The sequence below is a fragment of the Trichoderma ghanense genome, assembly GCF_004382785.1.
Source record: "Trichoderma ghanense strain CCMA-1212 chromosome Unknown scaffold_6, whole genome shotgun sequence".
Lineage (NCBI taxonomy): Eukaryota > Fungi > Ascomycota > Sordariomycetes > Hypocreales > Hypocreaceae > Trichoderma > Trichoderma ghanense.
In genome coordinates, this window is record NW_027395669.1 from 1,301,388 (window position 1) to 1,322,530 (window position 21,143).

The window sequence follows — 21,143 nt, forward strand, 5'->3', positions numbered from 1 at the left end:
GTGCAGCCACTCCTCCACGAGACCCCTCTCAGGCAGATCTCGCAGGGCCAGCGGCCAGGGAAGTAGAAAAAAAAAGTAGGCCTGAAACTAGTCGAGAAACAAGGCCTGGTCGAGAGAAAAAAAAGAGCCCTTGACTCGGGCAGCGATCCCCGGCTCGGTGGAGGAGGGACTGGGTCCTCCCGTCTTCCCCGTCGATGTCGTTGCAAAGCCCGCTATCGTGTGAAGAGCAGAAATGCACGACACCGGCTAGCAGGCGCGCGGCTTTCTCAAGGACCCCGTGGCTGATACGAGCGGGTTCTTACGGGTCTCGAGGAGAAACATAAACAAATGGAGAGGCGCGGGTTGTGCAGCGTCGATCCGCGACATGCAGTAGAACGCTCGTTGCAGGCAATGAAGCGAGCAGATGCAGAGAAAGACGAGAAGGGTGCGGATTTGCCGGGGATGGAGGCGACCACGGCCGTTGGTGCGATATGGTATGGTATGCCTGTCGTCAGTAGGCCGGAGCTGTCAAGTCGTACCCTGCGGATTGATGGATGTTATGACAAGATCCAAGGTCGAGGCCGGTTTGCTCGTATTGTCGAGATGTTGCAGAAGAGGGGATGATGAAGAAGGAAAGAGGAGGGGGTGTTGAGAAGAGAGAGAGGCGAAAGAAGAGGAAATCAAAAGGAGACTGAGCTGCAGCCTTGAATAGTGCAGTCGTCTGTCTCTGAAGAGGGATTGGATAGTGCCTTTAGCAGAAAAGGTTGCCACGGTGGGCTGGAAGCGGTTTTTGGCATCAACAATCCTCTGCGCTTCCGCTGCCCTGGCCTTTCGCCGANGCCACCACTTTTGTCCTGAGGTGCCGTTGCAGAGGCTGACGCTGGCCTGGCATTCACTGACGACGAGGACAGAAGCTGCTGGAAGGCAGATGCTGCGATTTGTCGACCGAAAGAGCCCTGCGAGGCAGCTTGTCGACGATCCGGGAGCAAAACGAGGCGAGGCGAGACGAGGCGTTTGCAAGCGTCCAACAAGCCGCGCTGCGCCGCTGTGCTATTCGAGACTTTGAGGTGGTAGGACTGGACGTCGTCCAGCAGGTAGCAGAGCAGCAAGCACGTCGTACCTTGTCCAATACAGTACGGCACTGGTGGCCTGTCTGTGCCTGTCCGTGTAGGCGCGAGCGCGGGTTGACGAGCCCACCGTCCGTCCGTCAGTCACTGGCAGTCACCAGTTGCCAACAGCCGATACAAGTTGCGTGCAGAGCGGAGCCGCCAGTCACGAGTACTGGACAGTACAAGTAGTAGGTATCAGCTGTAGCGTCTCCACGGCCTGCAGCGATGCTCGAGTCGATGCTGCTCGCCCTGGATCTGGACGTGGGATCAAGGCTGGCCAAGATGCGTCTGCTGGCGTTGTGCAAAGGCAAAAATACCTGCTGCTACCAGTAACTGCCCGCCAGTGCCCCCCCCGGCCATGCTTGGCGAATGTGATGGACCAGAGCAGTTCAGGACAAGTACCTGTACAACTCGAGGCCCTCCAAGGCGTGTACAAGACACCTCTTGTTTGCCTCGGGGCCGCAGCCAGACGCCAGAACCGAAGCCAGAGCTCCAAGCCGCCAAACGGTATCGGTACGTGCAGAGCCCGCGTCAAATGATATCGGGTTGACTCGATTTTTAGCAACACTCGTACTTTTGGTACCCGGCATGGTCGACCACAAGGTATGACGGCACCCTGCAGTGGCGATTTGACACACGATCCAGTCCAAGAGGCCGCCGCACTAATGTAGGGATCAGTAGGTAGGGACAGGGTTCGAAGGCACAGGTAGGTAGGGCACAGGCTTGAAGGTGTACAGTAGGGAGGGCCAGGAGGGCCGTCGACAGGCTGGGCCGAGGGCGTCTCGGTGGCGTGGCTAGCCAGTTGCAGCCGTAGCAGCAGGACAGAGACCAATATCCAGCGTCTGTCAGGTCTGCCGGGGAGCTGCAGCACATCGCCAGATGGAGCCGCGTCTGCATCCGGACCGTCTGCTGCAGTCCTTGGACCGTTGTCTCGCAGGCAACGGACGGCGGAATCTGCCTGGGGGTGAGGGGACGGGGGATGGGGGGAACTGGAAGGGTCCCCTGTAGGCGAGCCGGGGTGGGCGACGGACGCTATACGGAGCAGAGCAGCGCCTGGTTTCTTTTTTCGTCGTCTGTCCATGGGTTCAGTTTTTTTTTCCTCATGCCCCGGCCTGCACTCGCATTCCTGCTGCATCTGCATCTGCATCTGCATTTGCATCGAGCGGGCGTCCACCGCCAGTCCGCATCCCAGTGCCGGTAGGTGGTGCTTTCACAGCTGAGCTGAGCTGAGCTGGAAATAGAAGAGAGGGCCTGACTCGACAACGCGTGTAGACGTGCGTCCAGGTATCTCATACCCATTGACAGGGATGGCCGATGAAGAGCAAGTCAGCCAGGCATGGGCCGTGGCCTTGCGGACGGGCGCCTGTTTAGCCGGCGGGCGGGTAGCAGCGACAAGTGGGATGAGGGCGCTGCGCGTGCTGCGTGCAAGTATCGGTACAAGCATAAGGTAACCAGCGACCCAAGTTGGCGATTCGACTCGAGCAGAAACCGAAGTAGACGAACCAGGATCAGCAATCCATGGCAGTGCTGTGGGTGTTGCCTCTGGCTCCATCTCGAAATCTCCGTGGCCTGTTGGTCGAGCGTCTCTCTCCCTTCCCTCTTCCCTCTTCCGTCTCACGCTCACGGCAGGGCAGGTCGTCAACAACTCCCGCCAACTGCGTCTCCCTAACAGCAGCGCCGATAGCAGCTCCGATAACAGCACCATCAACACCATCATCATCATCATCATCGCAGCAGCAACAACTCCAAAGCAGCCCACATCGCCAGCCAAACGTCGTCATCCAGCGTATGATAAGTCACTGCCTGGCCGCCAGCATGACCAAGGTTTCATTCGTCAACCCAGCCTGCGTGCCGTTGGGCGGGTCCCTCGCGCAGATACGCAGTCCTCCGCGGCCGCCTTTGTTTGGCCCGTCATACCAGGGCATGGCAACTTCGGTGAATGTCGTGGCTTTGGATCGGTCCCTGCTCCGTCCTGTGCAGTCTGAACGGCCATGGGATCGACCTGTCTGTCCCCCCTCCTCGAACGCTGCTCGTTCCATCCATCATCCAACGACCCCCCGTCCCGAGATGCTCCCTCCGCGATGCTGGTGCTTGCTTGCTTGCTTGCTTGCTTGCTTCATGTCGCCTGCGTTGCTCGCTCTCCGCTCTCCCTCCCCTCCCCTCCTTCTCCTCCGCCGACTGTTGACGCAGCCCTCAGATCCCCCTCCGTGAGGAATTTTTAGTCTAGCTGCGCGCAAACACCCTTCGCCAGTACCGCCAACTACCGAAGAGGCCCTTTTCCTTGAGCGTTCTGCTGTCGATGGATCCCCAGCAGGGCCCCCGGGTGCTGGGCGAGGCGACGGCGCCATCCGATTTGCTGCGCGCTACCACGCCTAGGCGATGCGACACACAGCCGACGCTCCAGACGCCGTCAAGCAGCTCTTGTCGAATGGGTGTGCCCAAACCTGACGTGCAGCTGCATCGTGGCGGACCTTGTTGCGCTGAACCGGCCAATCCCACGCCCGCCATCGGCCGCCTGACTGTCTTGCTTTTGCATCCCGTTCCCTCAGCACCAAAAGCGGCAAGCCTGCTTTTCCTGCTGCTGCTGGCCTGCTTCTGGTCGTTCTCCATTGTTGGACGTCCTGGCCTCTCGTCTCCGGTCTTTGTCGTCGTCCTGCGCTGCTTTTCCATGTCCGTCCGCGTGTCCCTGATGTTGCTGGTGCTGTTGCCGCTGCTGGCGCCCTTTCTTCCAGTGTCCTGCTTGACCCCGTCCCGTCGCGGCCATGATCCTGACTGAACGCTGATGCTGAGCTGGGTGGGGGTGGCCTCTCCAAGTGGCCGCATGCACCAGATATGCATCGCCGTGGCCATTCGCTCCCGTGTTGGCGGGCGAGAGACTTTGTGCTCTGCATTTGCACCATGGTACATGGTCTGTACATACATGATGCAAAGCAAGGCTTCCGAACGAGAGATTTTGCGTAGTAGACGGCCGTTTGATTGCCCGCGTGATGCAGCATGGCGTCGAGCTGACTGCAATTCGCCCATTGGCCGCGAATGCTGGCCGCGTTCCGTACCAGAGCCGGAGCACGTTGGATGGCCACAAGACCACTGGATGGCGACGCACCAATCAGGCCGCCCTCGGCGCTCTCGTCAGATGCCTCTGTCGCGGCGCAAATCCACCCATTCGTCACCAGTCACTGGCGAAACTCGGCGGATGGCTGCACAAGAGAGGCCATGCCCGACGAACGGTGGCCGGGCCCGTCCCGTTAGCCGCGATCCAGACGCAGACGCAGACGCAAACGCGGACGGGCCCCGGCCACGGGGAAACGAGGCCATCGCGACCACATCCCGGCGGCGGCTTTCGATGTTTCTGCCTCTCTCCTCTGCCGCTCCGCTTCGACGACTCGAGAGACACCCGGCCGCAATCCGTCGGTGTCCGCCTGTCTTATATAGCCTCGCTATTTCCACGACGAACCGGCTCCTTCTGGAGGCCAATACCTCATGCATAATGAGTTGGCACCCACCAGACCCACTCATGTACAACACATCATAAAAAAAAAATCTCTGCGCAAAGGCGGTAGAACATCTCGAACAAGGCGCTGGCCGGCCTTTGAGAGCCGCTTCCAGTCTCCAGGCATGGGCTTTTCCCCCTTGACGAATGCCATCATGACCTTCTTATTTCAATCGCATCTTCGCAACCCAACGTGGTCATACCACCTGTCGATGCCTGCCTTTCTGTTACGTCGCCACGTGGCTGCGGCAGCGAACGCTTGCATGGTCAAACCCGGGGTTGGCACTCTGCGTGTAATTCGCTGGACTACCGAGTGGTAGGTATACGGGCAATCTGTGTCTGGATCGGTTTCCTATGGCCTTTTCCCCTTTGCGTTCGCCATCTGAGACGCCAATGAAGTCTTTCCACACATTCGTGCTTGACGAGCCGGCAACTCCGATGCCCACGACTCTAGGATAAGCAACTCTGCAAATGGCGGTCAGGATAGGATCCGACGACACGGCCACGCTCTGACTGTACTTGGACGAATTTGACCGACCGTTTTCTTTCTTTTTAGCCTCGATGCGCGAGACGCCAACGATGTCCCAGCCAGTTGGTATTCGATATTACCCGAGTGGGATAATATGCTCATGCTCGTCCTCTTGGGTTCTAACGTATGTAATCTGGTCCGGATCAATCCCAGCTGCCTGCATGGCAAAAGTCTGCATCGTTTGAAGGACAAGGCTGAGGCTAAAGCCACCAGCTAATGATGATGATGCCGGCGCATTTCTCGTCTGGACAGCTGTGTGCTTCTCTTCTGACGACATCTAAACTTGCCAACTCACCTGGGTGCCCCCCTTACGAGGGCGCTAATAAACAGCTTCCACCTTTGGCGCCGCAAGCCTGAGGGCCCGAGATGCTGTTATTGGCCCATGCACTGTATGTCACAGCTTGGCTCGTAATACATCTTGCGGCTGGGCGACCCTTTTCTAGAAATTCGTTTGCAGCAGCACTGCTGAAGTCGCAAGACCTGAGCCTTTGCTCCTCGACTTTGTGTGCTCGAGCGCGGTGGAATGGGCGGACATGTGCCTTACTCTCGGGCATATCCAACGATGAGTTGCACACCTCTATGCGTGTAGAGGCTACTCAGTTCTATGCTGCCGTGTATATAATTACTGATGTGTAACAACCACCAAGTCTACCTACTATACCTACCAACTTACATAGCTAAGCCGGCGAGGATCTTGAGGATATCGAGTATATCTACGTTGGGCAGTCCGTTGCCTCTCCGTCTCTGTCCTCCAGGCCCATCTCCTCCCCATGCCTGATGCAACTGCTTGAGCCGCTCTGCTGCTCCCAATGGGCTGAGAACCCAGCCTGTGGATGCCATGGTTCGCGCTCCGCCGGCCCAACTTGCCTCTGCCTCTGCCTGACTGCGCTGCGGGCAAACCGAAGCCGTCCAGGCCAGGCCAGGCTGGCAGACAGACGCCGAAAAGGGCGGCAGCTCGAGCCGCGAGTTTGGCGCGCCGGGCCTATGAAAATCCGCTGGTGCCGCCCCCCGGTCCCCTCCAAACGGGCTGCCAATAGGGTCTGGCACTGGCACGGCCAGCTGGAACGCCTTCCCGACTAGAGGCGAGGATCAAATCCCGAACCTCGAAAAGGCTTCTCTTGTTGTTTTTCATTCCAAGCCCGCAGCCCTCGGCCGCCGATGCGAACCTCGATGCAGCCCGTCCGTTGATGCATCCGCCTGCCCGCCAGTTCCGCGTTTCTGCCCAATCCCGCCCGCTTCGGAATCTACACGCGGTTCTTTGCCCTGCGCGTATCCGAGGCCAAGGAAAAAAGAGAAGAGCGAGCGAGAGAGACAGAGAGAGAGAGGAGCGAGAGACGAGAGAGAGAGAGAGGAGGAAAAAAAAAGAGAGGCTGTTACCGCGACGCCCTTCTGCCTAGCCTCGTGTTTTATTTTCCCGCCCTTGGCTCGAATTTCCCAGTCTCTGCCGCCTCAAGAGCAACGCCGCCGCCTGCCCTACCTCGCAGCAGCCGCGCTCCCGCCCAGGACGTCAAATGGAGGATGAAGAGAACACGACGAGCAGAATGGAAAAAGTGAAGCTCGACGATGGCGTCGAGCCCGGCGCGCACGCGGACGCCGCAGCGGGAGCCTCTACCGCCACCCCGAAGCTGCAGAGCAGCGAAGCCCCGTCTCCCGCCTCCCTCGACGGCTCCAAGTCGCAGAGCGAGAGCGTGGGAACCCCCAGCTCGACGACGGCCCCGACCAAGCCGGCGCGGTTGTCGCGCAAATTATCACAGAGGCCTGTCGCTCGCGAGGTTCCCCTGTATAGCCACCTGCCAGACGTCACGGCCGAGTCGTGCGCAACTTTCCAGGTCATCCCCGACTGCCTCTATGGATCCAAGAATCTAGGCTCGACGGACAGTGACGCCCTTGACTGCGACTGCAGAGAAGAATGGCGTATGTTTTCTCTCTCCTTCTGCCTTCATCTTTCTCTTCTACATTAGTTTTTCTTGTTTACCGCAGGCGTATTCCTTGACCCCTTTTGGCTCGTGTACTGACAGCAAGCAGGAGATGGCGAGAATTTCGCTTGTGGCGAAGACTCGGACTGCATCAACCGCGCGACCAAGATGGAGTGCAGCGCCGATGCCGGAAACTGTGGTGGCGGCTGTCAAAACCGACGGTTCCAGCGCAAACAGTACGCAGACGTGACCGTTATCAAGACGGAGAAGAAGGGGTTTGGCCTTCGCGCCGACTCGCCTCTGGAGCCAAATGACTTCATCTACGAATACATCGGAGAGGTCATCAATGAGCCGACGTTTCGGCGACGCATGCTGCAGTACGACGAGGAGGGCATCAAGCATTTCTACTTCATGTCGCTCAACAAGAACGAGTTTGTAGACGCGACTAAAAAGGGCAACCTGGGTCGGTTCTGCAACCACTCATGCAGCCCCAACTGCTTCGTCGACAAGTGGGTGGTTGGCGACAAACTGCGAATGGGCATCTTCGCTTTGCGCAAGATCCAGGCGGGCGAGGAGCTCGTTTTCAACTACAACGTCGACCGCTACGGCGCAGAGCCTCAGCCTTGCTATTGCGGAGAGGTCAACTGCGTCGGCTTCATTGGAGGAAAGACCCAGACGGAGCGCGCCACCAAGCTGCCCACGGCAACTGTCGAGGCTCTGGGCATCGACGGCACCGATGGCTGGGACACCCAGGTTCCCAAGAAGCTCCGTAAGAAGCGCCCCGACGAGGATGACGAGGAGTATGTCAACAGCATACAGCCTCGCAGCTTGAACGAGGACGATGCCCGCAAGGTCATGGCCACCCTGATGCAGTGCAAGGAGAAGTGGATTGCGGTCAAGCTGCTGGAGCGAATTCAGCGCTGCGACGAGGAGCGCGTGATCCACTGCGTGATGCGCATGCACGCGTACCAGATCCTCAAGACGACTCTCAACACATTCATCGATGATCACAACGTCGTCTTGCAAGTCCTGTCCATCTTGGACAAGTTTCCCCGGTTGACGAGGAACAAGATCCAAGACTCCAACATCGAGGCGACGATCCAGACCCTGGCCGGATCCGAGCACGAGGACGTATCCTCACAGTCCAAGAAGCTCCTCGACGAGTGGAGCAAACTCGAGGTCGCCTACCGGATACGACGGCGAAAGGTCGACCCCAACGCGCCAACGCAGAACCATTTCGAAGAGCGAAGGGGACAGGCCCGGGAGGAAGAGGCTGCGGCGACTCAACAGACGCCCAAAGCGTCCCCGCGACCCATTGATGCCCCCAAGGGACCGCGAAGCAATGTCCCACAAAGGAATAACTCGTACTTTAACAACAATGGCCATCGTCAGCGCAGAGCATTCCACAGCAGCAACCCCAACTCTCTTCCTGCGGGGTGGTTCACTGCCAAGGATGCCGGCGGCAACACGTATTTCTACAACAAGCAGGGCAAATCGACCTGGGAGCGGCCCACCCAGCCGGCCGCAGAACAGACGCCCAAGGCTCCGTCAAAGGCTCTGCAGGAACAGCTTGCCATCCAAAGCATCATTGACAAGGTGACCAAGGAGGGTACTCCGAAGCAGCCGGCTACTCAGACTCCAGCGCCCGTTGAGGCCTCTCCCAAGGAGACCAAGAAGGACAAGTGGCGGTCTTTGCCGGTTGAGAAGCAGATGAAGATTTACGAACACACGGTACGTCGTCGCATGGAAGTGCTCCGCGCACGGCTTTGTGTTTGTGTTCCCCAGTACTGACATGGCATCTGCCTAATGTAGGTTTACCCTCCCGTCAAGCATGTCTTGGACAAATTTCGACACAAGCTGCCCAAGGAAGAGCTCAAGCGACTCGGCAAAGATGTTGCGAAGAAGCTCGTGGCATCCGATTATAAAAACAATCGCGTCAACGACCCTGCCGCCCCTCTCACTGAAAAGCAGGAGCGGAATATCAAGAAGTATGTCAAGGACTTCTTGGATCGAGCAGTGGCCAAGTATGAGGCGCACCATAAGCGAAGGGCACCCGAGACGACGAATAAGGGCGAGAACGGGAGGGAACCGGCTGCCAATGGGAAGCCAACCCCCGACGCCGACAAGGCCGGCGAGAGTCCCATCGTCTCGTCTCAGGAGGTAGAGGCCGTCGCGGAGGATATCGTCCTTAGTGATGTGGAAGATGAGTCCCCCGACGGCCCTGACCGTAAACGGAAGCGTGATGTCGAGGCCATGGAGGTCTCTGTAAGCTCGCCGCTTGACGGGCCCGACGTGAAGAGAGTGAAGGAGAACGGAGTAGAAGGCGCCACTCCTCCCCCGCCGCCGCCACCCCCACCAGAGAACCCTGGTGCGACCCGGACGGCGGAGGAGCAAGCGTTACTCGAGCAAGAAGAGGCCCTGATGCGAGAGAACGAGGAAGCGCAGCGTCTCGACGAAGAGGAGCAGGCGAGGAACAAGGAGACAGTCTCGCGGTCGAGCCTGGATGGTCCGGCCGGACAGCAGACGTCCATGGATGAACACGGAAACGCCCGACAACAGGAGCTGTTGGGCCACTGAAGCTACGGCCTCGGACGGTGGCCTTGTTGAGGCCAGCCTGGATTGCACATATTACAGTTAATGCACAAAGCTCTGGTTCTTCTTTTTTCTTGGAGTTTAGGGGTCACGATAGAATCTGCATTGTACCATACAGGGTCTTTTCTTCTTCACTGATTCCCCATATTTCCCTCTGGTTTTATTTCTCTTTGTTTCCCCTTTCTTTCTTTACCCCCCCGGGGTAATTTGAATACCAATTCCCCCTCTCTCTTTCGACTCCCCGTGTTGGGAGAGGAGGAAGAGGGGATGCGCTGCACTTTGACTCGACCACTTTCCTTTTCTCGTTTTATCTGGCAGGGTTTTATTCTTCTCTTTATTTCCTTCTATATCTACGCTTTTATGAGTTCTAGGAAGCAACCAAAAAAAGGGATTACTTTTTTTTTTTTTTTTTTCCTTTAATCATAATTGGGGACCTGTGTAACTGGGGAACCTGGATCGGATTTTCGGCTTGGCTTTAGTACGAGGTACAGGGAAGATGAATTGCGAGCACCACTTGCCACCACCACACATACCATTGCAGCAACTGGAAAGGGGCGGCGAAAGGGGGAGGGGCAGCGGGTGTGTGAGGATCAGACGGCTGTGGGACGTGGACAACGGATCTGAAATGAAACTCGCTCGTTTTTTCCGACTTTTGAGGCTTGGGACTATTGATCGCTTGTGAGATGAGGCGTTTTGCTGATCTTTGTGAAATGTACATCTGCCAATGCTGTTTCAGTGGTTAGGATGTCTTGGTTTGGAAACAGTGGGCTTGNGGGGAGGGAGGGGATCTGCGCGCCATTGCAGAAAACAAACTGGAGCTTTGTGTTGGAGGTTTGGGTTTCGCTGGCAGGTTCATTGATATTGATGGGTAAAAGAACCAGTTGTGACGGGAAAAGGCGGCGTTGCAATTAGGCAGGACTCGGCATCGTGGGGTCTTTTTCAGGTATTTGATTTACGTGATTTACCTTGAGGCGTGTTTGGTGGTATGTAGGTAGGACTTTGGGTGTGATGGGGGATGAGTTTGATTTGCTGCTGGTGGTGCTTTTTCCTTCATTTTCACATGACATGAACATTGGGGACTCTGAAACGACATGTTTTGACTTTTGCCGATGAAACATCCACAATATCTGCCGCAGAAACATGGAGATATGCAAAATGACGTCTGAAGCAGTAGGGGGTGATAGGTGTTCTCCCCTTGTAACGGGCCAATCTTTTGCTCCATTTCTGTGCAGGCATCAGAAAGATTGAGGGGGATGGGCAGAGTCATAATCTGATGGGCGTTGTCGGACTCTAGGAATGTCCGACGACATGACGATGGGCAAAGGAAAAAAAACCAAAAGCCCCAAAAAGAACAAAATAAAAAGAAATATGGACTTTTTTTTTTCGCGTTTCATGGTTTTTTTTTTTTTTTTTTTTTTTTTTGGGGCTGTGATGAGAGCCTCGGACGAAAGACGTGTGCTTCGGCTTGAAGATTGGGGCTTGGGGACTGTGTTTGAATGTGGCCTGCTTTGGCTTGGGAAGTTGGTGGATTTTTGAGCGAGGTCGAGCCGAAGCGAGGTGTGCGCCTCCTTGATACTGCTACCTTTAGGTAGGTATCAAGCGCAATGTCTTTGCTTCTTTGACGTGCCTTTTGTGTGGATCCTGTTAGGATGTAGGTGTGGACGAGGTGTGAAATAACTGCTTGGGCGTGGTAGAAAGATTGTGTGGACAGCAGTCTGGCGCTGCGATGTCATGTTTCCCGTCTTTGCCTATTTTCAGGCATCGGGATTGGAGAGGTAAGTCAAGGGAGTTTGTGGAGACCTTGAACAAGTGAAGAGGTAAGTCAGAGCACCTACTTGATGGGTGCTTTGACTTTGATTGCAAAGATGGGACTAAAGCATCACATGGCTTTGGTTGCCTTGTTTCATGTCAAGTGGAATAAGCATGAATTCGTCCACAACTAACTGCCTAGATAGGATATATGAATAAACCAGAATATGCCCCAGCCAAAACGCCATTGCCCTTTTAGATTGCCCTGGATACCATCTATGCCCTTCAGGTTGTACATGTACAATACGTTTTCGATAGACCCGTTAACGTCCGTAGTATATGTTCCGTATAATGATTCGAGGAAATCGACCAAATAAAACTCCTCCGCACATCACTCATCATCCTCGTCGCTCGAAGAATCGTCGGCCGCCCGCTTCCGCTTCTTACTCGCCTGCCCCTCCACCTCCTCCTTCCTCATAAACACATAACTCCTCGCCGGCCTCTCCTCGCCCTTCCACCCGCTGCTCTCCTCCCCCTTCTTGTTCCGCACGACGCCAAACGTCCGCGCGTGTCGATACCCCGGGTACACGCCCGCCTGGAAGCGGAAGCTCCGCTCGAGCTGCAGGCCCGCGTGGCGCCCGAGGTCGCGGATGTTCCACAGGGTGTACGGCTCGCCCTCGAAGAGGGTGACGACGACGGAGCCGCCGGGGGCGAGGGGCGCGCCGGGGGAGGCGAGGCAGCGCTGGAAGAAGGAGACGAGGAGCTCTTGGTTGTAGCGGACTTGGCGGTTCACGTCGGTGGACTTTCCGCCGACGTGGGGGAAGTTGAAGATGATGCGGTCGTGGGGGGCGCGGGCGATGGAGGGGGGGAACTTGGTTGCGTCGACGTTGTAGATGAGCTTGTTGGTGATGGTGGATGGTTTGCGTTTGGTGTCGTCGTCGTCATCTTCTTCTCCTACTTCTTCTCCTTCTTCTTGTTCATAGTTGTCCTCGTCATCATGCTCCTTGTCCTTGGCATCATGGCCGTCTTTGTCATTCAATTGCCCGTCTGGCTCGGCCCCGACACCGGCACCAGCAGCATTGGAATCACGATGACCCGGCCGGCGGTTGATGACGGCAATGTAGGCGTCGACGGCGGGGTACTTTGCGACCAGCTCGGCGTGGTCCTTCTCCAGCACCGTGGCCGTGACGTTTGTGCATCCGTGGTGCTCGACGATGGACGCGGCAAAGCTCAGGTCGCCCTCGCCGACCAGCAGGATACGATCGTGACGACCGAAGGGGATGACGGGCTCGTCGTGCTGCTGCTTCTTCTTCTTCTTTGCTGCGCCGGGGGGCTTCGGCTGGGTCTTGTCCCTGGGCGGCGGGCGTCCGGAGGGTCGCTGTGGCGCGGGCTGGCGTGCGAGCTTTCGTCTTTTGGCCATTGGGCAATGATTGAATGGGCAATTGGCTGTTCAATGGAGGGAATTCATGCGGGTGGGAGACGAGAGAATGAATGCGATAGTTTGAATAAAGTGAGGCGACGATAAGAAAAAAAAAAGGTGTAGTAGCTGCCGAGCCGGAGCGGAACCACTTTTATGGCGTCGTAGCCCCAAAGTCTACGGAAAAGGTAAAAGCGACGAGGGAAAAAAAAAGGAACGCTGGCACAAGCACAGAAAAGGCAGATCTCACGTGCAACTAATCGGGCGGGATGGCGGCAGCGGACGAGGGCGACGCAGCCAATCAGCGACGAGGCTTACAGCGGCAGAGGCCCGAAAAGCGCAATCGGTTTAGGGGCCGTGTCCAGTTGAGCGGCGCTAAAATCTGGGATCAGGAATCGAGAAGCTGGAGCTGGAGCTGGAGCCTGTCTAACACGGTTTTTTGCGGAGCACCTGCGCTTACAGGACAAGGCACGTAATACGTGAGTGCCTGTGCGTACGAGCATGTATGTACCTACACTACAGCGGCTGCTGCAGATGGCGGTCGGTCGCGGGTTGCGGTGGGCGGATGGGTGCGAGTTTGTGAGGGAAGTGCATGGATCTATATTGTGGTAAAGAATTGATTATCAGAATTAAAACGAGGAGTCAACGTCACTGTCGCAAACATTCTGCCTTGGGTATTAATGGAATGCAAGTGGACGGGACAAAGCAACGCGCTGAAGATGATCCTCGCCCACTAACCGAAGCGCAGCTAGCAGTGCCTTGTCCGTCGCCCGTTTAAATCCCTTGGCTGCTATCGGCCCAAAGAGGCAATTTCGGGCTGGTGGGGACGGCGGACCTGTTTGCCGCGACGATTGTAAAGTACGTACCTGCTGTGCTGCAAAGCAAAACAGCCTTGTCACGGGACACGGCCGAGCATCTCACACAGGGAGGGGGAGAGGGAGAGAGAAGAGAGAGAGAGAGAAGAGACAGAGAGAGAGAGAGAGAGAGAGAGAGAGAGAGAGAGAGACGGAGGGAGAGAGAGGGAGAGAGAAACCGGTGAGATCAAGATCGAGATCCATCATTGCGCCAGATCATCAGAAATTCGCGAGCATTCTTAGGCTTCTTTGATTTCTCTCTTTTTCTTCTTTCTTTTCCCTCTCCAATGAAGCATGTGTCTGAGACCTTCAGCACTAGTGGTCGCTCCTACGAGGGCAGCGTGACGCATCACTGCACGTGCGTTTATCATCTCAGGCGCCCTGCTTCTTACCTGCAGCAGGTAGTGGTTCAGCCAGAAGAAGACGAAAGGTGAGCTCGATGTCACGTTTTGTTCCGCCAGGCACGCACCTCATTCTCTGCTTTGTTTCCATGCGTTGCGCAGCTTCATCAGGTCGCTCTCCTGGGGATTTTGCGGCTTGCGAGATATCGACCCAGAATAGCACCGCAAGTACCTTCTCTCTCTCTCACACACACACTGTGGCCGTGGTCCAAAGGGACAAGCGGGCATCAGGCTTTGCCCTGCAGATGGGAGGCGCAATGTATCGTGCCCAACGTGCAGCAGGGGACTAGGTACGCGGCCAGGCGAGCACTTGGCAATCTGGCGTGCCGCCACTTGCATTGGCTTGCTCGCCTACAGCTGCACCATGGCGTGTTTCTGCTGGACACATGGATGGATGAACGCTCTATGGCCGCGGCATCTGTCCGGGATTCTCTCTGCTGGTCGACGAGATGGAACGATGTGTACCGTAGGTAGGAGACTTTGTACACGTATCAGATGGAGATGCCTTGTTGGGAGTGACATCACGCCTTAGCTGTCCGGTGCCCGTGTGCCGTTTGATGGAGGATGAATCTGGCTGCTCGGTACCAGAGGAAACGTCAAGGCTTCCCCTCTCGAGAGGAACAAGCAATACGGCGACAATCACTAAAAGAAACGGACTTTACGACTATGGCAGCTATGTCAAGCCTGAAGAGTCCGTAGGGCACATTATTCCCATTCCCATTGTCCAACTTGAAGCCCTCCGCTCTGCTACCATGTTCAACCACGTTTCGCCACACGTCCACGTAGCCATCGTGAGCAAATACCGACTACCTTGGCAATTTAGTAGAGACTTCAAGGCTCAACAACTTTCGCTCCCACAGCATCAAAGCTTGGAGTAGACCGTAGTCCCTCCCGGGCAGTTCAGCCACTCGCCCTGCCCTTTCCCGCGATTTCTCGTCCACAAAGCGAGAGCGCCTTTGATCCCAAACTTCGCAAATCGCTGCTCCACTGTGCGGTGAAGAGCCGTTCTCGTCTCTCCTCGCCTGTCCCCTGCAAGTCACCGGTACCTGCTGCCACCGCTGCTCCCCTTCCCACCCCCAGCGACCCACCCCAGCGCGGCAGCCGGAGATTCACCTCGTCCGCGCCAACCAGAGCGCCCGGAGGAAGGCCATTGCGTCCCAATCGGGCCTAGCTGGCCGTGCCTGGGCGCCGCGCCGCCAAGTCGCTGGCAGGTCCTGCGCTGCGCTGCGAGGCTGCTGGGCGAGGTTCTCGGTACCGTGGAGTGACCCTCGTCGCGGCGGCGCCTCCCAGTGCGAGCGGGCGGTTGGGCCGGGGCCAAGGCTGAGGGGCCCAGAAAAGGGACTGGCTGGCCGCACCAAAGCACCAGCACCAAGCACCAAACACACGATTCTTTTTCGTTTCTGATTCCAGTCCGTACCTAATCATCGGCCTTTGCTTTATATTGCAGCCAGTCCCCCCGTTTCTTCTGAACCAGAGACAGACGGAGAGACACTCACACATCCTCAGTCCGGGTCCTCTGACTGACATTGTGCTCACCCTGCTTGCCCTGCGCTCTCGCTTCTTTCAACCTCAGCCCGCCTGCTGGGTGTCTGATTGTTCCGCCGCCGCCTCAGGAGCCTCAACCACCGTCTCTCAGCTATTGTTGCTGAGACGTGAGCCAGCTCTCGCCAAAGGATCAGACGACGAGTTTCTTTCATCGCCAGCCTATGGCAGTACAAGCGGCAGCACAGATCGGAGTCAGCTCAGCGTCAGCTTCTCTTCACTTTTAAGGTTCCCCCAAGGAGCCGCACTGTGCGCGGTACCTGCTGCGGTACCCCCCAGCCTTAGCGGCGTCTGCTGCACGTACTCGGTACCCTGTGCGCCGGCCCAAGGTTACAGCACCGCCAGCAAGGCCCTTTTTTCCCTTCAAACACTGTTTGTGACGGCTGTCCCTAAACTCACCTTACCTTTCACTCACTTTATCAGCACAACACAAGCAGCTCTTCTTCTTCTTCTTCGTCGTCGTCAACCTCTTCTTCCTCCCCTTCTTCTTCTTCCCCATCTACGACCAGGCTGTCTTTGACTTCTTCCAGCCTGCTCTTTCTTCGTTCCCTCCTTTTCGCACCTTCGTCGTCGTTGATCAATCTTTGTTCGGCACCGCGGCGCGCGTGCTCTTTTTGTTCCTAGCTTACTCACCTGGCTGGCCTCAACCCCGGCTCTACACTGACATCTTTTTCTACACCCATTCCACGCCTGTTCCTGCACCCTTTCTGTACCCCTACTCCCAACCCCAGACCCCGTAAATCCTCCCCTCTCTCACTCAGTCGCCATCTCTCTCTCTCTCTCTCTCTCGTCTCTCGCCATGGCTGCTGAGAACGAGCGGGAACCCGCCGCCCGTGGCCGTGGCCGAGGTGGGCGCGGTGGCCGGGCTGGTCGAGGCCGAGGCGGCAGAGGCGCCTCCAACAACGCTGCTGCAGGCGTCGCCAAAGCAGCAAACAACAAGTCTGGCCGCGGTGGCACTCGCAGAGGCAGAGCCAAGAGCTTCGCCGACTCTCGCGTCCAGGCCGCCTATGAACGCCAGAGAGATCTCAAGGCCACCTACCAGACCGTCGCATATGCCATCAAGACCGCCCTGCAGGAGCTGGCCGATCGGTCCATCGACGACGTCCTGCGCAACTTTGACCTCGATGATTACGAGGCTACCGGCGAGCTCAACGACCGCCTTGATCAGAAGCTTGCTCTCTTCGAACGCCAGTTCCAGGCCAAGACGCAACTCGCCAAAGAGACTTACGACTCCTCCGTCTATGTCACGGAGCAGGAATTTCAGGTACGTCTCTCCTTCTATCGACCCTATTCATCGAAGCAAACCCTGTGTGACTTCCTCGCTTGTCCTCCCATCCAACTTTGATTTCTTCATGACTGACAAATCTTCCCCTCGCAGCTTGGTTATGAAGACCTTGCAGACCGGTTCATTGATGGCCATTTGAACCGTGTTCGCATCATTGGTGCGCTACGCTCAAAGGATCTCCCAGTCGACGTAAGTATCTTGGCTGTCTTATTAGTCATGCCCTGCCATGCCCTGATCGACAAACCCCCCTTGGCTTCCGCCCTCCTAGCCTATTTCAGCCTCGTCCCGGCCCTTCGTCAAGACGCTGCTGCTGACACGGTGATGCCTCCAGATTTCCGATGACCAGTATGAGTACAAGGTCATTACTGATCACCAGTTCGACACTGAGTTTGGCATCTATGAATCCTACAAGGATGGCCACCTTGTCCCTTATCCCTCGCGCGTCGAGGGCACTGAGATGTGGCAAAGAGCCCGCGATGCCGAGGCTGCCACCGCCGCGGCTGCGGCTGCGGCTGCGGCTGCTTCTGGCACTCGAGGAGGAAGAGGCGGCCGTGCCCGAGGTGGTGCCAAGCGCCGCGCCCAAGATCAGCCCGACGGCCAGCCCACTGTCAAGAAGACGACTCGCAGCAACTTTGAAAGCCAGCCCCTGCCCACCACCCCCATCACTCCCGCCAAGGGTCTTTTGGCCACGGAGATTGCGTCTCACACCGACGGTGCCCCTGTGGAGGAAGATTCTGGTCCTGTCACTCCCGAGCCCGTCATTGCTCCCAATGGCGTCACCCCTGTTGTTGTCGCCAGATCCGATAGCAAGCTCGGGGCTCATGAAAGAAGCCCTCCCCTGCCCAAGAACATCTCGGATCCTGACGAGTACGGCTGCCGCATGTACAACCAGAAGCCCTCGGCGAAGGAGAGGGGCGCTAACAGCCGCCTTGTCGTCCCCCGACTCTTCACGTTTGAAGAGCATGAGATTGGCTTCCGTGACAGCACCAACGACTCTTCCAAGGGCCACACGCACGCCAAGCGAGGCAAATACCTCGACACGCCGGACAGCAACGGCATGCACTTTGACTACTGGTGCAATGGCTACGACTACTCCAACACCACTCCAGCCGACTTCGACCAGGAGCTCGTCGAGAAGCATGGCCTCCATCCCCGCTTCGGCGTCTTCCTGCCCACCAGCACCAACGCGCAAGAGCCGACCAAGCCGTACGTCATGCCCGGAAAGCCGGTCGTGTTCATCGCCGAGCCTTCTGGCCGCATCTCCCACGCCTCTCGCTCCTTCCAGCGCACGACTAATGATCGTCGCGTGGTTGATGAGCCGGTGAGGGTGAAGGTGAATGCCGCCATGCGGCGTTTCTGCAAGCTGCAATCCATCCCCCTCGACGACGTCGCCGTCACCGAGTACCTGCCCACCGAGGAGGAACTTCGCAGCCGATCTCTGGGCACAGCCGCCAAGGAGCTCGAATCCATCCCCGAGGCCGTCGAGACCTCGCCCGAGACAGACGAGCAGGTCTCCACAGAGGAGGAGCTCGCCGAGCCGCCCCAGCAAGGTGGCCTTGCCGCCATGTCCGTCCTTACTTATGCGACTGCGTTTGTCGAGGCCGAGCTGAGCACCCGAGCTGTGCCGCCGCCTGCCCCAAAGGCCACAAGATATGATGCCATTAGAGATGTCTTCACGGATTCGAAACCTGCCCCGGCGCCTGCTGCCGAGACAAACAGCCTCAACCTCAACTTCCTTGCTGAGCTGTGCAACGTCGAGACTCGTCTGGAAGAGCCCGAGGGCGCTACCGCCAAGGCACAGACTCCTCATGTGGCAGCCCCAGAGGCGGAATCCGAGCCGAGGGTCCGTCGCGAGGATGTGCCACCCGTTGCTCCTCCGTCGAGCCAAGTCCCCATCAACGCGCAGCATGTCCCCGTCGAGCCTGCTCAGGAGCAGCACCAGGCATACTACACCTACAACGGCTATGCCATGCCCGAGCCTCCTCGAGACGTGCCCATGGGGCCTATTCGACCGATCGACCCGCTCTACGCAGGTGGCCGTATGGCACACTATGGCCCTGAAGGTACCATGCTCGCCCCAGCGTCGGCGCCAGTGCAGGCTCCCCCTACTCCAGTAGCCGCCACGGGTTATGCTCATTACTGGTCTCAGCAGGCTCCTCCCGCTCCGCCGGCCGCTCTAGCTCCCGCGCCCGCTCCGTCGCCGGCTTTGATCCAAGCACAGGCTCCCCCGGCTCCGGGGCCCGGCACGCCATACTCTCATGGCTACTGGTCTCAACAGCCCCCGCCTCCGCCGGCTCAGCTCCCCCCTCCATCTCCGGCTATGGCACAGGCACAAGGTCCGCCGCCGCAGCAGCAGCAGCAGCAGCCGCAGCACCACCAACACCAGCAGCATTACCCACAGCCTCCTCCTCCTAGGATGCCCTTCTCGGCCGAACCACTGCCGCCGCAGCCACTGCCGCCTCTCCGGCCCCCTCGAGGTCGTTCTCAGCCTGTCCAAGACGACATGCTGCGTGAGCCAATGATGAGGCCGGCTCCTCACGGCATGAACAACTACTACCCTCCCGGCCCCCCTGGCCCCCCACGGCCCTACCACCATGCCTACCCGGCTCCTGAGCCCCTGGCCCCTATGCCAACACTCGCACAGGACAGGATCCTGCCCGCCCCCCAGCCTCAGCAATCATACATGGGACCGTCTGGCCCCGGCCCTAGCTACGCGCCTCAGATGCCTTCGCCGACCTTTGGCCACCCCCAGCCAATGCCTGGTCCCATGGGACAGAGCCCTCCCGGGACACCCCAGGGGGTCCCCGGCTCGATGCACCGCCATCGGTCCACGCCCTCGGGCTCCTCCGATGCTGGAACCGGCAAATATCGCAAACTACAGCCCGCCCCAGTGCCTGCTCACCGAACGTGGTCAAGCAAGCCGGAGCTGAAGACCATTCCATACGACCACAAAGAGACGGGAGCATCGGCTGCCCTTCCGAAGTCTGGCCCGACGCAAATTAGAGGTTGGAACGTCAACCAGCATCGGAAGCGGAGCAAAGCCAATCAGCAAGGCACAGGCGAAGCCGGAACTGACCAGAATGATTCCAGATAGAGATTGGAAACACCCGGTCAATCAGCGCCTCAGGGCGCCCCTGTGAACTCTCAAGCCACGGCTCCTCATCCCACAGCTCCTCACCCCAACTGGTCTGTTCGCTTTGCGGAGCCGCTCACTCTCCCGCCTCTATTCCCGCGCACCACGACTCCAGCTCGGCCGCGCACAATGGCTCAGGACATGGAGCTCGACCCAACTCCCCCGACCTCTGTCGAGAATTCCACCGTTTCCTTCGAGCCAGCCGCTGCTTCAGCAGAGCCAGTGTCAGCACAGCCAGCGCCTTCACAGCCAGCGCCTTCACAGCCAGCGCTTTCTGAGCAAACACCTTCTGAGTCAGCTGTTGTTACAGGCCCTATTGATGCCTCGACCTCTGAGAATGGCCTGACGGCGTCGCGTCTTCGCCCACGAAGGGCTAGGCCGCCCGCCCCTACAGCCGCTGCTGCCCCTTCGCAATCAACTACCCCCCGCCGTCGCCCAAGGAATCCAAATCGAGCGGCATCGAGGAAGCAGACTGCTCGAAGAGGGGCTGCTCTAGCCACCATTCAGGCCCAGCCTCAGCCCCCAGCGGAGGGCGCATGATACCACTTTGAGACCCGTAAGATGACAGCCAAGTTGCTGTATCTAGACCATGTCGCGGTGCCATTGCGGCACACGGCTTTGTGCGTCCACGAGATGCCAGCAGTGCCGGGACTAGGCTTTTTTTCTCTTTTCCTTTTCTGCTGTTTCTTTGTACTAAGAATATAGGGATCTCAGGTTTTTTACTTGCTATTTTTTTCTTTCTTGTTTTTTTATACTTCTTTTTTTAGTTTCTGCTGGTCGCACAAGGAAGGGAAGGATACCAAAAACTGGAGGGAAGTTGAACCTTAGATGCCACGATGATGGCTGTGATAGAAGGAAGGGTGTTTGGTATTGCGTTTGAGATTTTCTTTTTTTCCTTTTACCCCTTTACGAAGTTGGGTCTCTGCGTTCTGATTGCGCCTGGAATTTCCCATCGAGAGACGAATTATGGGGTTTCCCTTTATTGTTTTCTCTTTCTCTCCTCTAGGGATATTCGGTACTTTGAGACGATGCAATATACTCGTGCTCTCAATCTTTAAACGCCTCTAGTGAATGTGTAGTGAAAAAGTTGGCTGTGATGATGTATTTTGTGTGATATCTGCATACATTGCTTATACAAACGGCTTGC

At 57.5% G+C, this 21,143-nt stretch overlaps 10 protein-coding genes across 10 annotated transcripts; 5 read left to right on the forward strand and 5 right to left on the reverse strand.

The window, feature by feature from the left end:
• Positions 1-659: 659 nt before the first annotated feature.
• CCMA1212_006036 (uncharacterized protein) lies at positions 660-2,640 on the reverse strand (the record flags this gene model as incomplete). The annotated part of the gene is made up of 5 exons (XM_073703277.1): positions 660-1,055; positions 1,100-1,138; positions 1,205-1,376; positions 1,727-2,161; positions 2,384-2,640. 5 exons carry the CDS (start codon positions 2,638-2,640, stop codon positions 660-662), a joined length of 1,299 nt encoding a protein of 432 aa, XP_073558202.1.
• A 263-nt stretch (positions 2,641-2,903) lies between these two features.
• CCMA1212_006037 (uncharacterized protein) lies at positions 2,904-3,299 on the forward strand (the record flags this gene model as incomplete). The annotated part of the gene is made up of 1 exon (XM_073703278.1): positions 2,904-3,299. The coding sequence occupies one exon, from the start codon at positions 2,904-2,906 to the stop codon at positions 3,297-3,299; it is 396 nt and encodes a 131-aa protein (XP_073558201.1).
• A 12-nt stretch (positions 3,300-3,311) lies between these two features.
• Positions 3,312-3,995, reverse strand: CCMA1212_006038 (uncharacterized protein; the record flags this gene model as incomplete). Its single annotated transcript, XM_073703279.1, has 1 exon — positions 3,312-3,995. The coding sequence occupies one exon, from the start codon at positions 3,993-3,995 to the stop codon at positions 3,312-3,314; it is 684 nt and encodes a 227-aa protein (XP_073558206.1).
• An 80-nt stretch (positions 3,996-4,075) lies between these two features.
• On the forward strand, positions 4,076-4,576 carry CCMA1212_006039 (uncharacterized protein; the record flags this gene model as incomplete). Its single annotated transcript, XM_073703280.1, has 1 exon — positions 4,076-4,576. One exon carries the CDS (start codon positions 4,076-4,078, stop codon positions 4,574-4,576), a length of 501 nt encoding a protein of 166 aa, XP_073558205.1.
• Positions 4,577-5,647: 1,071 nt separating this feature from the next.
• On the reverse strand, positions 5,648-5,947 carry CCMA1212_006040 (uncharacterized protein; the record flags this gene model as incomplete). The annotated part of the gene is made up of 2 exons (XM_073703281.1): positions 5,648-5,714; positions 5,781-5,947. 2 exons carry the CDS (start codon positions 5,945-5,947, stop codon positions 5,648-5,650), a joined length of 234 nt encoding a protein of 77 aa, XP_073558456.1.
• Positions 5,948-6,618: 671 nt separating this feature from the next.
• On the forward strand, positions 6,619-9,600 carry CCMA1212_006041 (Histone-lysine N-methyltransferase, H3 lysine-36 specific; the record flags this gene model as incomplete). The annotated part of the gene is made up of 3 exons (XM_073703282.1): positions 6,619-7,021; positions 7,133-8,754; positions 8,836-9,600. 3 exons carry the CDS (start codon positions 6,619-6,621, stop codon positions 9,598-9,600), a joined length of 2,790 nt encoding a protein of 929 aa, XP_073558457.1.
• Positions 9,601-11,755: 2,155 nt separating this feature from the next.
• Positions 11,756-12,784, reverse strand: CCMA1212_006042 (uncharacterized protein; the record flags this gene model as incomplete). Its single annotated transcript, XM_073703283.1, has 1 exon — positions 11,756-12,784. The coding sequence occupies one exon, from the start codon at positions 12,782-12,784 to the stop codon at positions 11,756-11,758; it is 1,029 nt and encodes a 342-aa protein (XP_073558454.1).
• Positions 12,785-14,593: 1,809 nt separating this feature from the next.
• Positions 14,594-16,318, forward strand: CCMA1212_006043 (uncharacterized protein; the record flags this gene model as incomplete). Its single annotated transcript, XM_073703284.1, has 4 exons — positions 14,594-14,827; positions 15,039-15,325; positions 15,543-15,892; positions 16,002-16,318. 4 exons carry the CDS (start codon positions 14,594-14,596, stop codon positions 16,316-16,318), a joined length of 1,188 nt encoding a protein of 395 aa, XP_073558455.1.
• Positions 15,146-15,461, reverse strand: CCMA1212_006044 (uncharacterized protein; the record flags this gene model as incomplete). The annotated part of the gene is made up of 2 exons (XM_073703285.1): positions 15,146-15,356; positions 15,454-15,461. 2 exons carry the CDS (start codon positions 15,459-15,461, stop codon positions 15,146-15,148), a joined length of 219 nt encoding a protein of 72 aa, XP_073558452.1.
• Positions 16,319-16,377: 59 nt separating the features above from the next.
• Positions 16,378-20,536, forward strand: CCMA1212_006045 (uncharacterized protein; the record flags this gene model as incomplete). The annotated part of the gene is made up of 4 exons (XM_073703286.1): positions 16,378-16,842; positions 16,957-17,052; positions 17,195-19,868; positions 19,983-20,536. The coding sequence occupies 4 exons, from the start codon at positions 16,378-16,380 to the stop codon at positions 20,534-20,536; spliced, it is 3,789 nt and encodes a 1,262-aa protein (XP_073558453.1).
• Positions 20,537-21,143: the final 607 nt, after the last annotated feature.